The sequence below is a fragment of the Penaeus chinensis genome, chromosome 9, assembly GCF_019202785.1.
Source record: "Penaeus chinensis breed Huanghai No. 1 chromosome 9, ASM1920278v2, whole genome shotgun sequence".
NCBI lineage: Eukaryota > Metazoa > Arthropoda > Malacostraca > Decapoda > Penaeidae > Penaeus > Penaeus chinensis.
In genome coordinates, this window is record NC_061827.1 from 9,511,656 (window position 1) to 9,530,070 (window position 18,415).

The window sequence follows — 18,415 nt, forward strand, 5'->3', positions numbered from 1 at the left end:
GGGCGTTGAGAAGGAAAGATAGAAAGGAGGGGGGGGGGTACGGTAGAAGGGGGCAATATCTCTTCCTCACTTGCGGGAGGAAAGGAGGAAAATTATTGTCTCGTGGCGATGACACACTTCCAACAACGATGAAGGAAAGGATCATTCTTAATCCTCTTAATACTTACTTCTTAATCCTATAACATTTAAAAAAAAAGTCACACATTGAATCCATTGTCACCTTCCCCGCCATTAAAGTGATACGTGAGCCCTAAAAGCCTTAGATAGTGGCTTGGTTGGGTCAATATACTCCACCCTCCTTTCTGTAGCAGCCTGTATCGATCCTCACCTGCCTCAGCCTGATGGAGGGGCCTTCTCGGGCTACCTTTCACTCCCTCATGTTACTACCTTCAAAGGGAATTTGTGAGAGGAGCGTCATAGGCTGAAGGCGTGTATGAGTGCAGGTATTCATGTATGTTGCTACTTATGTATGTATTATGTATATATACATATATACATATATAATATACTCATATACATACACACACACACACACACACATACACACACACACACACACACACACATATATATATATATATATATATATATATATAGAGAGAGAGAGAGAGAGAGAGAGAGAGAGAGATAGAGAGGGAGAGACTTGCACATATATCAGAACAAGCAGGTATGTATGGATGTACGTATATATATATATATATATATATGTATATATATATGTGTATAATATATATATATATATATATATATATATATGTGTGTGTTTGTGTGTGTGTACGTATGTGTGTGTTTAGGTGTGTGTAGACACACACACACACACACACACACACACACACACACACACACACACGCACACACATATATATATACACACATTACCACACGATCACGCGCGCGTGCTTCATTGTTCTACAAGTGTCTTTACTGTGCATATACATCTGTATGAATTTAATCCTGTTTGTATTGTGTAAAAGGCTAGTGCCAGTGAGCGCGCTACCAGCCGGACATTCCTAGAACACTACACCAGAGAAGGGAGGGGTGTTAAGGGCTGAGTGGCATTCTGACATCTACCACAGAATGCTATAGAGGTGACTGGTCCAATTCCGTGCCAGCGTCACTATTAACGCGAATAAAAAAATATAAAGAAAGAAGGGAAAAAACAACATTTCTGACAGTCTCTTAGATTTACTGTTTTTTTTCTTCTTCAATGACCTGTTGTAGATATTTTTTTCCCTGCAGAGACGAAGATACAAAACGGGGACGAGCAGTCGACCAGAGGAAATGCATTATTGATTACTGCTTCGAAATATCTTTGAGGTTTTCCGGGCTTTGACAGAGGTTTCCAGGGACGGTTTCTAGTATACACGAACGGATACAAACACAAGCATAGTAACGCAGTCTCAAAGATGGGATGAAACACAGCTACAATAAGAACGGAATTATAAATCGCCGTTTCGATTCGGACGGAAATGTCTTACTACGTGTCAAACTCATTTCGGTCAACATTGCACATGAGTGATTAAGATGTGCTGAATAATGCATCCAAGAATGCCGGTACATAAACTTCACTTTTGTTGAGAAGACGCGGTACCTTGGTGATTTTCATATAATCTATAATTAATCTCAAATTTTCATTGCATACACCCGGATCTTATTTCCCCAATGAAAATGATGAGGAAATACCACTGCCCAAACGCACAATTACACATGGAAATCTATCCTGAACATTTGCGATTCATAAAGCGTGTTGATACGGTTTCTTACAGAATACACACTGGGAACCATATCAGTGTCCCTGGGTAAGGGTTACTCTGACTATTAATTAATACTAATAACAAAATAATTACTTCATTGAAAAATAACTCATAATACAACACGAAACTAAATATAAATAAGTAAATTAGATTAATTCACCCACTCCCCACAGGAAAAAGAAAACAAATCGAGAAGTATATACAAGGGACAAAAATTGATCGTAATTGATAATCATAGCTTCAGAATATGCTAAACTGCTTTACATGTGTTGCCCCATTGTGACCGAATTACAATAACAAGCCCTTTGGTTGGAGAATAACCATGCAGGGGGGTAAATCATATGTAAGCAATCGAATTTTACGCTACAAAGTACCAATTACAATCCAATCTTTAATTAGCAGCCAATAAGTTACACTAAATATACGCGTAATGAGATAAACATTGACTTAAACATACGATGAAGGTCATAGTCAAGAGTTTTAACCTTGTGGAAGATGTAAGAGAATATGGATAATAGCAATTATTTATGCTTTTGAACTTACTGCCAACATTTTACTCTAACAAGCATTAGACTGACAATTATGTAAATTACATAGTAATTGACTTCCCTTACAGAGATATACTATAACAGAACAAAGTTAGTCTTTTATACATGTTATTAAAAATCTCTTATTGTAATTTGTTATCTCTTATTGTAATCCTGCAGATACAAACAGTAAGATATTTGTACTATTTAAGATATATTAGAAGTTAATAAATCAAATAATTTAAACATAAAACAATGGTCCAAAAGAGTAAAGATAACATGTGGAAATTATGTAAGAACAATTGTCTGAACATAAATTCTGCTGGACAACAACAATTACTAACAAAGCCTACTAGTCACAAAAATTAAGTTAAAATGTATTAAAGAATTTCTAGATTAAAATTGGAAAGGTCTTGAGAATACTTGCCCATAGCTGCTGAATCTTCCAAACTGCATTACTGTACTTTATGAACTTATATATGGCTAATGGTACATTATACTTAACATGTAAACACTATATCTTGATAGTGAATCGTAAAAAATGAGAAAGATTGAAAACTAGATAATTCTTTCTAGGTAAGCACACCTCACACTCACACACTAAAGTTATACACTAGAAATGTCTTTTGTTATGAGAACTTTGTACTCATTTTCTCTATATTTCAATAAATACATCTGCAGTAATTTAAATACAATACAGGAGTCTTTGTGCAATATAGTTGTTTTTCTGCTTGTGTTCTCTTTTTCAGAAGTACAACCTCCAATGAAGGTAATGCTCAAATGAAGTTCATATTCATCAACAATATCACTCTACAATATCACCATATGTGTTATCTAAGAGAAGTATATCTTATAGATTAAGCTGCAGACTGCAAGTTCCATTTAGTATGCCTTAGTACCCCATGACATCTAAATTAAGGCCAAACTGTATTGCAATTTGAGACTGGATAATTGCAAATTACTTTGGTGTTCCAATTATTGCTGGACATGAATACACCCTCCAATCACCTGAAATTCATATTCATTTGCATAGAAGGTAGCACTTATGCTCATCTGCCATGTCCACAGCAAAGATCACTCGGGAAAGCATCATATAATCCATTAGTTTTAAGTTCACCCTTAGTAGGGAATGTTAAATTAAAAGCTTGATTTGCTTTAGTAATTTATAGACATTAACTTAAAATCTCTATTTCTTCAAGTCTTAGAAAATAACCTTATGAGAACAATATTTGCCTTCTCTAGATTAGTTTGGATTGCCTCTATGATATTCAGAAGTATATGGCCAGCCAAATGGGCTCTGTTATACCTCACACTAATGTTAGTTTTTCCAACAGCAAGTAAAATAGAAGAATAATTAGAAATGCTTTCCCATATATGAAACATAATATAAAGTAATATTTATAGCAATTAATAATCTAGCAAATGTGGGAGAATCAAAATAAAGTTTAATTGTCATGTGTTTACTTCATGGTTATTTACAATAATAACATCATGTACAAACTCAATATGCATATTACAAAAAATAAGGAATGCTACTTTCTCCGAGCAAAAATAATCCCAAAGCATAAGCTTGAATAGAAAAAAAAGAAAAGAGAGAGAGAAAAAAAAAATAGAAACTGATGTATATCTCCAAGTTCAATGTATCAGATGCCATAGCCATGTCTATAGGTATGATCATAAACCTGTAGTTTCATATGGCTAATCATCTTTGAACTCTACATCACATATATAATATTTACATTATGTTTAAAACACAGCCAATGAACCACTTACATTTACCAATACCTTTATTACATATATTCAATATTTACAAAGGCAAATGACTTCTGGCAGCTATGTTTGTGTGGAGGAGCATCTCAAAGTGCTGAACTGTTGACCAGTCCACTGGGTATGGGGACTGTTCGAGGTATCTTCTGATCTCCATCATGGCACGGCGAGCTGAACTTTCAGAAACTACATCTGGAGTTGGCAGGAAATTTGAGGGCTGATGGTTGTCCATCTTGTACTGCTGCAAGAGTCTTTCAGTAGAAGAATAGTTCCCTTGAGCAGGAGCAGGGGCAGGCACAGTGTGGTCTCTAGAATTTGCAATGACACCTCGATTCATGTTATTCCCATTAAACATATCTCGGCCTCCAGAAAGGTCCGCACCATATACATGGGAACCCAAGAACTTGTTATTAGTTGCAACTGGAGAGAACTGTTGACCACCTCCACCCCCTCCTGCACCACCAACACCACCACCTCCTGGCCCTGCAAGATTGCTTCCCCCAGGAACTATAGTTTCTGCTGGGTTGACCTGTCCTCTTAAAAAACTATCATAATTTGCAACTGAATCTTGAGTCGCCGGGGGAACTGGGAAGCCAAACATATCTCTGGGGTATGAGTTGTTTATAGTTTGCTGATTGGTTGCTTTCATTGTGTTTTGTACCATTGCTGGGTTCTGCATAACAACCATGGAATTATTATTTGCATTATGATGCTCAGGATTGAACTGAAATCGGTACTGTGGCTTGTTTTCATTTGTACTTTGAATGTTATTTTGATGGTCATTTGTTGCTGTTTGTTGTTGGATTTCCTTGTTTTCTCCTATCCCATGTTTTCTCTTCCAAGTATCAAGCCAAGTGGAGGTTGGAATAAAGTCTACTTTTCCCATCATATCAGCAAGTTCCTTGGCTTTCTGGCGGAGGATGGGTCCAGATAAAGAAACATTTTGATCTTTAACTTCATTGTACCATTTAAAGAGAGCTTCTTCTACTTCTGATGCAGATCCTTTTCTCATACGTTTACGATCAGCTGAAGGATCACCGTAAAATGCCTTGAGAATTGTGTCTTTATTTTTCTTTATAATACTAAGCGTTGACTTTGATACATTATACATATCAACCCATTCTCTTAATTTTACATTTGGTTCTGCTTCCATCTGGTGAATAATTTCAACTTTTTGTCTAAGGGACAGCGATGTTCGAGTTTCCTTTTCATAAGCAGTGTGGAAGAGCTGCATATCACCATCATCATACTCAGAGGGATGAACATTTGCAGTTTCTGTTCCATCATACTGTTTGGGGCGACCACAGGTAACATTGTTGCGTTTCTTCCAGCGTGCAAACCACCCCTCAGTTGGTACGAACTCTGGCTTCCCTAGGGATAGGGCTATTGCTTTGGCTTTCTTTCTTAAAATGCCTGCAGTAATTGGTAAATTTTTTTCTTTAACTTTCAGGTACCAGACATATAATGCATCCTCAATGTCAGGAGCTTTACCTTTCTTATTTCTTCGTCTTTCCTTGTCTGGACTATTGACATAATTTTTAATAATCAAGTCTCTGTTCTTCATCATATGCAGCATTGTGGTTTTTGGCACATCGAAGAATGAAGCCATATCACGTAAACTCCATTTCATTGGCAGGCTCTCCACAGCCTTGACAATTTCAAATTTCTGCCGCAAAGTCAACGTCTGTCTTTTGATTCCCTTGCCTGAACGACGCACAAAGTCATCTGTTTCCTGAAGACTAATTTGTAAGAGGCTACTGATGTCCTGAGCTGTTGGCGAACATGTTTCATCATCCTGATCAGATCCCTGGTCATCATCGAGATCTGGGTCATCTTCATCTTTAATATCACTCGTATCTATATGCTTTTCACTGTCACTCTCATCACCATCTCCATTTTCATTGGCACCATCTTCACTTCCATCTGTTGAAAAAGTTATGTTGTGTCTCTTTTTCCACCTCTCTAACCAGCCTGTGGTTGGTCTAAATGTGTAACTCCCTTGTGATATTGCAAGGTCTCTCGCTTTTTCAAATAACACAATGTTAGACAATGGCAACTTTTGCTTCTTGGCACCCTTGTACCACTGGTATAATGCGTGTTCTACGTGAGGAGCTTTACCGGACCTTAATCTTTTTCTTCTCCCGTTTGGATTACGTTTATATGCTTCTATTATTCTGTCTCTTGCTCGTAAAATATTGAAAAGTGTGTTTCGAGGGATGCCAAAATGAATTGCCATTTCACGGTTTGATATTTTGTTTGGAAGCTTCTCAATCTCCTGCAATATTTCAACTTTGCGCTTCCAAGTGATTTCTGCACGGCGCTTTGGTTCCACTTTCTTTTGAGTCTGCATGAGTAAACGTACCTCCTCCTCAATGGAACAGTCATCTGATAGGTTAAGGACAACTGTTCCATCGTCCTGCTCATCATCTCCCTGTTCATCGTTCTCCTGTGACTGTTCCATATTTTGGCCTTGTCCCTCTTCTTCTTTGTCCAACTCCATCATACTGTCTGAAACATGAAACAGTCATCATAAATTGGCATGATATGTAAACAAAATCAAGAGAAAAAATAAGACAAATATTAAATAATACAACCACTGATACATAACCACCTATACCCACGCCCATCTTTATAAATGCAAAGATGCTAAATCTTATATAGATTTTTTCTCTCTCTCTAACCAATGGTAAGCTTCACTGACAATATTTTTTGAATCATCAAATGCATCAGTCCTATCAAGTAAGAACCAATTACATACATCTTACTCGGTTCCAATATAATACTACAAAGTATAGGTATCAATACTTAATAAGAGATAACCCCTATATTACACATTATTTCAAATTATCACCAATAATTTTCTCAAGGATAAGTAATATTCATATCAACCCAATGTCTCATGTAGTTATTTTTTTGTGAATTTTGTTACATACAGATGGCTCCACATGTGCTAAGCCACCAAGGAATCTATCAGTAGGCCCTAGTGACTACGCCTGATTTCCCCATTCCTTGAATGGAGAATATTACTAACATTAAAAAAAATAAATCAATATAAATGAAGCTTTAAAAAAATCATGGAAAAAGAGTAAACAGGTGAGATAGGTAAGACTAATAACTGACTCCTTGGTGACTAAGCCCTTCTAGGCCACCTATGTATAAAGACAATAGATGAAATTATATTACCATGGGCATGGCATGGATTCTTGCCACCTGCACTGATTGGGTTAAATGAAGCAAGGTTTACAACATTACATGAAAAATATAAGTTGTTAATGGATCTCTTAAACTTGGGTAGTATATAAGTTACATAACTCTTCAGTCACATGTAGAGGCAAATGTTACAAAAATGGAAAAGGAAAGAAATGAAAGACTCCAGAAAATTCTGGATGCAAAAACACAACCTAAATTGTAAATTATAGAAGAGTCTAAAGCCTGGTATATGGTAAACAGCCTAGAGAGAGACAAGCAGTACACACCCTAACAACTCTTGAAGGATTTCAATGTAACATTCATACGAAGGAGACAGGCATATAACAAAGTTATAATTAGTCTAGGATTAATGTAAGAACTTTGTTAATGATAATAATATGCTTCTCATTTCCCTATATCTTATACAGTGAAAGGCATGCTTCTTCAGAAACAAGAACAATACTGAATAGAAGATATCACCATACAGACCTGAAGTTGTTTAGCTGTTCCTAAATGGAAAAAAAACTACTACAACTATACGAAAAATATTTTTGAGCACTAAAAGTAACAAACAAAATATGAATGTAAGCCTTACCAAAGATGATGGCCAAATTTTGAAGGAAATAAACCAACAATCCCTCAAAGATCAGTCAGCAACATCTTACTTGCTTAGTCCTCTTTCTAACCATACTCATTGCTTCCACAATGAAACCTGAAGAGCAAAAGTCTGAATTACTTAATTTGGTATGATATGCCATCATTATATGAATACTTTAATTCTGAAACTTGATCTTTGACTCTCTCCACACATGTACACTTACAACAATATTTGAGATCTACAATATGTAATCTTCAATGGGTTGAAGCAAGATAATGTTAAACTTTATTTAAGAGTTATTGCAGATTAATACTTTAATCTTGACATCATTAGAAGGAGATCCAGGTTCTGGTGGTTTCAATGGGGAAAAATACACATGTATTTACAAGAAAATTCACAGGAAATAATAAGCATATATATAATTTCAGATGACACTTTTAGCATTGTGCTATTTACATTGGTGATGAAATTACTCATACTTCTGTATTGCACATTATTCTGTTGTGGGGTGAGTAATTTATAACTCAGAGATGGGTTGGGTATTGGTTCTGCCATTTATACATCCAGTAACTTACAATAGTTAAAGAAAGAATGAAGAAGTTATTTGCAATAGAAAAGTTTTTAGTATTTGTAATACAATTGAAATAAACAAACAAAGAAGGAAAATACAATTATGTGATGTCACTGCACATTCTGTTCAGTCACAAATAGGATAATATCCATCTTTTTGACTTTGAGTCAAGTGTCTACCTCAAAGTTAAATCTTCATAATTTGTTTTACCCTAAAGTATAACTACTATATCTTGTAAGCATTTTATGTAAATGCAATAAGGATTTAGGAGACACAAACAATGGCATTCAAAGCTGGACTATTTTCTCAAAATATTATTGTTCATGCTCTATCCAAAATCCCATGAAACTCTCTGTGACAAACCATGAATGGCCTAAAGTCTGGAGTGGACTAAAACACAGTACAGTGTTAAGTAACAGCTACAGCCACATCAGTCTGAGCTATGGCACAGGCCAACAAACCTCCATCCTGTATATTCTGGCAAAATCGAGTTTGGACTGGTTTGTTATAAGGCAATGCATTAAGGATATCCACAAGCTCTCTCTTACCAGAATATACATGATGGAGATTTATTTGCCTTAGCTGGAGTGCTGACATGCACAGAAGCCATGCCAATCAGTGAAAGGACCAGTGGCTGACATGCAGATGTCTTCTAAATATTTTATTTATTATTTTGTAAATGAACATGTCTGATAAGATTACTATATGAAATGTGAATCAATATGAATTGGAAAAGAAGTCTACACCATATGACTGAAAATAAGATTAATTTCTTTTGATCTTTTTGGTAAAACTGTAATCCCTTGCAGATTCATTTTTATACATTTTCTAAAGAAAAAAATGAGTCACCATTCAAGAGAAATTACATTATGTCACCGAGGAAACACAAAATGGTATAAAAATATGCCACCTACTATATCATAAGTATCAAAAGTTAAAAAACCCAGGAAGCACTTACTAGCTAATAATAACATTGTCTATACCTAACTAAACATATTTAGGAGATACTGAACACATTTGCAAACACTGTTAAGGTCTAGTTTATTCAATGCATTCTATTTAATTAAGCTCAGCCTCTCAATTCTGCAATGAAATATATTCATGCAGATCCTTCACATAATACATAATGTAAATTACAATTCTTTGCATTCTTTCCTTGTCTCCATAATACCTAGATAATTTATCTCATCATCTACACTACACATTTCGCCTTCCCCTTAATTCAACATTATTGAAGTAATGTTAAATTATTTTATAACGAATTCATTAGTTTTCGAAAGATAAAAGCGATGAATCCTCTGGTATATAAATTTCTTTGCTGCCGCTTTCATTTTTCTTTTGACGGAAATACCATTAAAACTCAATGACGCTCTCTGAAACCAATAAAACTTTTCGATTTGAAAAGGAATCTACGCAAACAGAGCCGAATGTCTTTTTCTTGCAAACTGGAAAATCCTGCAAAATACTGGACGCGGTTCTGAGCCCGAGGGTAGTCCCATACAACCGCCCTCTCCACCTCATGTCAGCATCAATAACCTGTTTTAATGTCATTGTCAGTCCATCAGAATGCCCTGTCAGTCACGTGTGACGCATGTAACACTTGACGTACCTCGGGGCAGTGACTGAAATGACTGATGAAGGGTTGTTAGCCTAGTACTACAACGTAAACATTGGAAGCTTCTCCCTTCCTGTTTGTGACATGACAAGACTAGTCGAATGTTATTACTGGAGGTTTGAAATATATATGTTAAGTATCCATGGATTTTATCATTATTTTATTTTGAAGGTTTAAAACCCTGATTTCAATAGTTTATGTGCAGGTACTGGTAACTACACTTTAGTACGAATGGGCAAGTCATAGTCTTTCACAAAAGGACTACTTTTCTTGTATGGATCCATTACTTTTGCCATATAACTGGTAAGCTTTGTAAGCGCGGGAATTTCGAAAAAGTAACTTTTCCCCCGATATAAAGACCTCCATCAGACTCAGAGAAATAAATCCACATTAGGAAAGCTCATATATCAAGAAATTATTAGTATTAATGTAGTCATATTTTTCTATAATCTACAAGGTAAAACAAATTACAAATAAACAGAATTCAGCACAGGGACACACACGCGCACACACACACACACACACACACACACACACACACACACACACACACACACACCCATACCCACACCCACACCCACACCCACACGCACACGCACAAGCACACGCACACGCACACGCACACGTACACGCACACGGACACGCACACGCGCACACACTTACACACATTCGCACACACACACACACACACACACACACACACACACACACACACACACACACACGCACATGCACACACATGCACACACACACACACACACACACACACACACACACACACACACACACACACATACACACACACGCGCGCGCGCATGCCCACAAAACGTACGCACAAACACCGCGCGTGCAGTGATAAATTTAATTTGCCGCCCAGAGTGCCGGGTTTAGATGCCAGCTACATCAATGACACAAACCGAAGTAAAAGTATTACCGTTGCTACTTCCACCCTTACAGAAATTAATCCGATATTGAAGGGCATAGGTTCAATGCTCCTTTACAAAATTGGAGGATTGCGTTCATTTTTTGTTAATTAACGTCCTCTTTGGCTGAGAATCAAGGGTTGACAGAGAGCACTGTAAACCGCATCAGTGCTTTGGGAAGGCAATGCTCCCGTAAGCTTCTTCGACCATTTCAAGAGATATGCGGACTGACAGACAAAAAAAAAAAAAAAAAAAAAAAAAAAAAAAAAAAAAAAAAATCAGGGGCTATCAATAGAGAATAAATCAAGGATAAACATGGCAATATACGTATGCTACATAGCGCAGGACAAAATGAAAGGGTGAGAGCGCGATAGTTTCTTAGTACACATTATTATTAACACAATAATAATATTGTAGTTGTAAGGGATGCGTGTACACATTGGCATAAGTTAATATCGCACCATATTTAGTAAATATTCAAAACATGACGATAGGGATGTCGATGGTTTCCTCCCATTTGCCGCGAAAACTCCACAGAACTCTTGTGCTGGGCCTCGGTAACAGAGGAGGGCATGGATGGTTACTAGTTCAAACAAATAAATGTGCTAGACATCAAGGTCATGTAGCACTTGGAGGGCACGAAAGGGAAATGGCAAGGATAAATATGAATAACATATAACAAATACGTCACTATCATAATACTATACGAAGAGCGAGTCACTACACTCTCGTCTAATGCAGGGGGTTATGTCCCCTGCGATCTCTCCTTGGGAACTGCCGACCCCCACTTCCGCCCTGGAAGACAAAGAATCCTCCACATATTCCCGGCAGGACAGAGCGCACTGAGCTGTCTTGAAGTGCTCACATGCAATATACAACCTAGGATTGGTGATTTACTAACCTCATAGATGGATGACGATGATCCGGAATATCCCACATTTTAGTCAGTATATGATGCTGATTATATCACAGGTTAGTATGCTGCTACTCAGGGAACTTCCCTATACCCATGTGAGTTGCTATTGCTCCATCCTGCCCTACACGCTTATTCTTTGTAGTTTGGGGGGTTGGCGGCAGCAGCTCCTTACAATAGTTTTATCTGTGTATGATATATACTCATAGTACAATCACAGTGCCTGGGAGCGCCCAATGCCAAGTCTGCCCTACGGGATATCCTGCCGGTCATACGTGCTACGTTCTTTGTCTAGGGCGGTGGTAACTATTAGGGGGGGGGGGAGGCGTGTCCCCTGGATATGACTATATACTGACAATTTTTGTGTGTATTATTCACGTTTTACCACGCGGTTTCCCTTGTACCTTCTGAATAATGACACAGCACCTCTTTTATTTTACATATTTTATGTATCGTTATCAATGGTGAACCAGCCGCCCATTTGGCTTGACCCTCACGTAATCACTGTCATCGTCATCATTATAATCATCTTCATCCTCACCGTTATTTGCAGTCATGGCTTGATGGTGCTTTCCAAAGTATTTTTTTCTTTCTTTCAGCCATCGTTAGGACATATTATTTTCGTAGACGAATAAAAAAATGGAATGCAGAAAATAAATGACTACGTACACACATTTTCTTTGAAAAAGGGCAGTGATTCTGAATAACGAGTTAAAGAAACTTTGTTTAAAGTAGGTATATTTTTAAAACACTTAACCCTAAACTCCAATGCATTATGAATGCGTTTTCAAATAGCAGGTTCCCTGGGTTTGTGTATATTAGACGAAAAAACTGCTTGTATGAATACATGTAAGTTGCCTTGGCCTCCGCATATTTCCTCTGAAAGCATATGTTTATTTTTTTCCGGGTTGCTTTCGCGTTAGGAACAATACAGCAACCGCGCCACTGTTCCGCGTGGCTTTTAACTTTTAGTAATCACATAACTTATTCTTCGGTTGTTTGTGTGTTTTTTTTCTGATTCATTGTGAATGTTAATAAAACTATACTTATCTCTCCCCGGTTAGAGAGAAGGACTTACAAAAACTAATCCTTTTGGGATATATTTCCTAAAATAAGTGTTGAATCCAGTATTAATACATTTTGATCGTAAGTAATATTTCAACTTTGTGCCTTGAGATGAGAAAGATGAGTGGCACATTCTCAAATAAATTTCCGCTCATTCTGACGTATGTGAAATAGAAAAGAAAATGATAGCACAGCGAACATCATGTGACTTTTTCATCTTTTAGACCAGACTTCAATTTCAGCTCATAAAAAACGTCACCACGCCTATCTAGAAAAAATAGTTTTCGATATTCCTTAGCAAATAAGAGATGTAGTAAATCCATGTTACATCTTCGGGTTGCACATGTCCCCCAGGCAGCTCATACTGTGCGAACTATTTTGGTCGCCGTGCGGGAAGTTGTGTGCATTTCAGACCCCGGGGGTGAAGGACCTCTCCTGCACAGAACTCACTGTTTTTCTTCTTGTTTCCTTTCATAATTTCCTTATTTTTTGAGGGGAGACGTGTCTGTTCTGTCGCTGAATATGCAAATTAAATTTTTTATTGGCATCGAATAGCAGAAGGATGGAATTCGAATTCCTGAAGAGAAACAAAGTATTCTTCAGGCATCTATATTATCCGACAAGAAATATTTTTACCACAAAATGTTTGGCAGGAAGAACAGAGTTAACTATTCCAAGACATGGTCAACGAAACAATACTAGGCAAGAAAACATCCTATTGTCTGTACAAGCATTCCTCGATCTGTATATCACCTAGAAATGGGGAAAGGCATGGCTATGATGCAATAATGACCGCTAATTTGTGAAAGGATAAACTCTTTCGCTGTAGATACCTCTGATGAATTAATGAATATAAATAGAAGAAAGGTATGTTTAAATCAAGATTTTTCTGTGAAAAGATGAATAAAAACTTGTAGGTGCCCTGTGGATATATGTGGTTTACTGAGAGTAAAATGCTGTGGCACAGTATACAAATTTCGAAATATGTGATGCCATTTAATCCACAGACCGTATATAATTTGATGTTAACGCCCACAAAGGCTCTCTCCACAAACACCATCGAACCCACGCCTGCACCACTAACTATCGATACCAGGCTCTTAGAAATCTTACTGCTATTATCTCGCCTTCAATGGACAAGGTGAGTCCCAAGAAGTACCTGCTCGCCTTCGAGGACCACAATAAAAGGTCTGGTGGGAGCTGACATGGGCTTCTCCGTCTACTCGAGTCAGCCGATAGTCCTTCTGTTGGGAGGGATCTCGGAAGAGAGCACTATAAGGACGCTCTTTGGTAGATGTACTTTTCATTTTGGCAATTCTCTAGACCCATAGCCGTAAGGCACCTTAGGCCTTCTGTGGGACAACATGGGACGGGAAAGCTACCAGCTATAGTAGAGAGAAAGGTGACTAGCTGGTGAGAAGGCAGTCCCTACCCACTCACTTCCCTACAGAAAGTCGAGTACAGCAAAGATCTCACATACGGCTTCCTGGTGATCCAAAGAGGCCATCACACCTTGGCCTTCGATGTCAAGTTTGGCGAGACACTTCGTCACAGACACAATAAAACCGCTTTGCCATATCGGGATTCGGAGCCGCTAGAACTACCTGACAGTGATCTACGAGCGTACATAACGGGCTAATTGCTCATCTCAGGGAAGAGTATTTGTCCTCCTACCACACTGAAAGGTAAATGAAGACGAAAATTCACAGGGGCGCTTCAAGAGGCGGCGGGAGATCGAAACGTAAGGGCGATAGAAAGGAACACATGGAGGGGGAGGGGGGGGGGGGTGAAGCAAAAGGAGATGGAAGAGAGGAAGGATAGTTACAACGATAAGAAGATGGGAGGGAAAAACAAGTCAGGGAGCTAAGAGTGACTACGTTTTTGAGACCTGTATATGTGTATATACATATATATGTATGTATTATAAATATATGTATATATATTCATACATATATTTGTATTTGTGTATATATACATATTTACACAATCACACACACACACACACACACACACACACACATATATATATATATATATATATATATATATATATATGGGCACATCACCGATGCGGTGTTTGACTTGGCACCATACTGACATCATATGGTTGACTGGGTCTTTATATCTAGCTAGCTGACCTATGATGCTTCCCCAGGTGAGTAGTTATTTAGGTAATCATTGTTGGTGTTTCTCTACCCACCATCATATCTACGATAGACTCTAGGTTTGACCTAACCAATATATGCAAATCCGCACGTGTGAGAGTGTGTGCATTCATGCACACACACACACACACACACACACACACACACACACACACACACACACACACACACGCGCATATATTGAGTAAGCTAATCCTAGATACGGTTGTGGGTGCCGTATGGACAGTATCTTAGTCATTAGTTTACATTTAAAGAACAAGGATGTATATATATCGTGATCAACTGGAATAGTGTAAAAAGTTTGGGAATGAATACTAGTTACAATGTTAGAGTATGATAAATGGAGAACTAGGAATATAATGTTACATAAACTATTACCAATGACAAATAAGATGAACCAATTGGGGGAAAACTGTGTGGTCATAACACGACAAATCATTAAAGGTTGACTGATTATTTAGACTGCATTACATGGCAATGATTATGTTAATGAAAGCATATGGGTTTTTCTCTTTACCAATGACCAGTGGTTGGTTTCATATCCCCTATATATCAAATTTCAACAAATTACTAAATCGAACACGTTGTTATTAAATCTTATATTGAAAATGCAAATGCTCTCTGAACTATTTATTACATAAATATGTATCTAAATCGTAAAGGAGTGCTTCCAAAGGCCCCTCGTATAAGGTATATATTTGATTAACAGGTAGGTTTTCTTGGGTTTTACAGGGTGAGAAAAACAACATTTATGGTCCTTGTTTTTACCACAGTTTGCTATCAACAAACTGTACCAGTATTTGCTACCCAGATTTTATATTTTTTTCTTTATTTACAGATAAGAATAGTAATACATTTTCAAGATGTCCTCTCCTAGTTGGAATGGTGATCTGTAACACATCTGGCTAAATTTAAATATTTGGTGATCTGAAAGACAATCATTATTGGTACCGATTTCATATTAGACTATGATTTCCCAAAACTGACCTCCAATTTGTGATACCTTGGATTTATACAAGATTTAATATTTTTTTTATTTATTCACACCAAGGAAAATTATATCATAAAACTGCAACTTACCAGAGCCAAATGCACTTGTTCTCTTTATTATTATTTTCATTATAATAACATTGTGGTAATTTCACCAATCAATTTATTTGGGTAAACTAATAAGAAGGAAATATCAGCAATGATCAATGAATTAACTGATTTTACACATTTATATGGAGGGGTCAAGATCTATACAAGATTGTACAAGATCTAATATTTTTTATATATTCACACCAAGGAAAATCACACAACTACACCCTATCAGAGTCAAATGAATGTTTTCCTAATTATCTTTATTCAATATATTAACTGGTAATTTCATTGATCGCACTATATGACAATGAAAATTTATTTGAGTAAACTAATTCGATGTAATTATTAGCAATGACCAATAAATTATATGATTTTACATATTTATATGAAAGGTTCAAGTTATAATGGGCACTGATACTTCAATGTTAGAATTACAAAATGTGGGGCTTTTGAGCTTTAACTGTACTGAATATCCTATAATGTTTTTCAATGGAACTTTTGCCTAATGTCACATGCAAATGATAACATCATACACATTTTGTTCTAGGTAAATCATACAACTAGTATTACAACAGTATAACTTTTATGATAAAAATCAAAGATATCGTAACAAAATGTGCATTTTATTCTTATGGGGAGCTTAAAGATGATTCTAAAATAAGTTTATCATAAATCTTTTAAGTGCACAATTTACCTTGTTTACCTAATCATTTTTTTGGAGTGGGGCCATTATTTGGACAAAGAAAAAGTAGACATACGTAAGGTTAATCTAATCAAACTGCACAATGAATTAACTCCAACAGAAAGTAATAATTCAAGTATGTTTCAGATGGATTATTGAGTCCTTGCCTTACAATCCGTATGACACATTTGCAACTTCTTCTGACACTGCAAAGTGGATGGTTATCTGTGCTCTTAACTTCTCATCCTGTAAGAGTTATAGAAAAAAAATATAATTCTACTTCATGCTCTTTTCTTCTTCATTTTTTCACAACAGATAATTATTTTCCATATTCCTCATTATAAATATCATAAATTAAAACTGCCAATACAGTTTAGTAATGAAAAATATGATTGAAATGGTTGTGTGTGGTATACCAACCTTGCCCATACTCCAGAATACGAATGCAATAATGTAGTTGAGTAAATTCTTATTTCCCTTCAATATGAGCTCTGTGTGAACAATGCCAGGGTGTAGACAATTTGTGGTAACACCTATGGAACAAATAAACAATGATTTTAATCATGGAAACCTAATATTACAAATTAAGAATATATACTAACATTTGTTTGCAAAGATATAACATAATTCTAAATCAATTCTGTAACAAGAATATACATGCCTGTGTCTTTCATTTTTTTCAGACAATTCTAGAGTGAAAAGATTGTTGGCGAGTTTGGACTGGCTATAGACAAAGAGTGAACCAGGATATGGCTTCTTGTCGAAGTTGATGTCGAGGTTTAATTCCTTGCAAAAAGTAGTGAGCAGCCGAGCTCACAATAATTACGCGACTGGGACTAGATCTGAGCAGTCCTGAGATGGAAACATGAATTAAATTTTAATATAATGTATGACTGTTTCTAGGGTATTACTGTGTTGTTTGTGAGTATTTTTACCTATTTGTTCTTACGGTCTTTTTTTAAATAAGGGAGATAGAATAGAGCCCATTTGCTATATCTAGATTATCAAAAAATATTTGATCAAATTTCAGTAAATATTTAGAAATGTTACAATACTTCTCATAATTTCATTACTGATCCAAATTTAATTAAAGTAACACTCACCTAATAACATATTGGTTAACAAGAAATGACCAAAATGGTTGGTTGTTATGGTGGTGTTAACTGCAGACCATCCCTTGTGATTTTTGTTGTGGTTGGACTAGACATTCCTGCATTGTTTAATGTTTACCTGAAAACATTTCATATTTGCTAATAATTGACATGTGAAGAATCAAATGTTTTAGCGTTCATTTCTATTAAAACAAACATCTTTCTTTAAAACATCGAGCGAAGAGAAATAGGAGGGAGGGGAGGGCTGGTGTTGTTACTGGTGTTTTGTTGACGCAATACATACACATCTCACAGCGTTGGTGCTTAAAAAAATCTCATCGCAGATTATTTTTGTATCCGAGAAGGCCTGTGCGTTTGTTTGCATATTGCAAGGCATATTCCATCGTTTTCAGGAATAAGATCATCATGTCACAGTGAATCCATAGGAATTCCTGAACAATTATTCAATACA

At 36.6% G+C, this 18,415-nt stretch overlaps 1 protein-coding gene across 2 annotated transcripts; it reads right to left on the reverse strand.

The window, feature by feature from the left end:
- Window positions 1–3,731: 3,731 nt before the first annotated feature.
- LOC125029136 lies at window positions 3,732–10,105 on the reverse strand. 2 transcript variants are annotated; one of them, XM_047618950.1, is made up of 3 exons: window positions 10,016–10,105; window positions 7,833–7,949; window positions 3,732–6,552 (listed from the first exon to the last, which is right to left on the reverse strand). In XM_047618950.1, the coding sequence occupies exon 3, from the start codon at window positions 6,549–6,551 to the stop codon at window positions 4,089–4,091; it is 2,463 nt and encodes an 820-aa protein (XP_047474906.1). In that variant the 5' UTR covers window position 6,552; window positions 7,833–7,949; window positions 10,016–10,105; the 3' UTR covers window positions 3,732–4,088. The 2 variants fall into 2 exon arrangements, with proteins under 2 accessions (XP_047474906.1, XP_047474905.1); XM_047618949.1 differs by having other exon boundaries at window positions 3,732–6,556.
- Window positions 10,106–18,415: the final 8,310 nt, after the last annotated feature.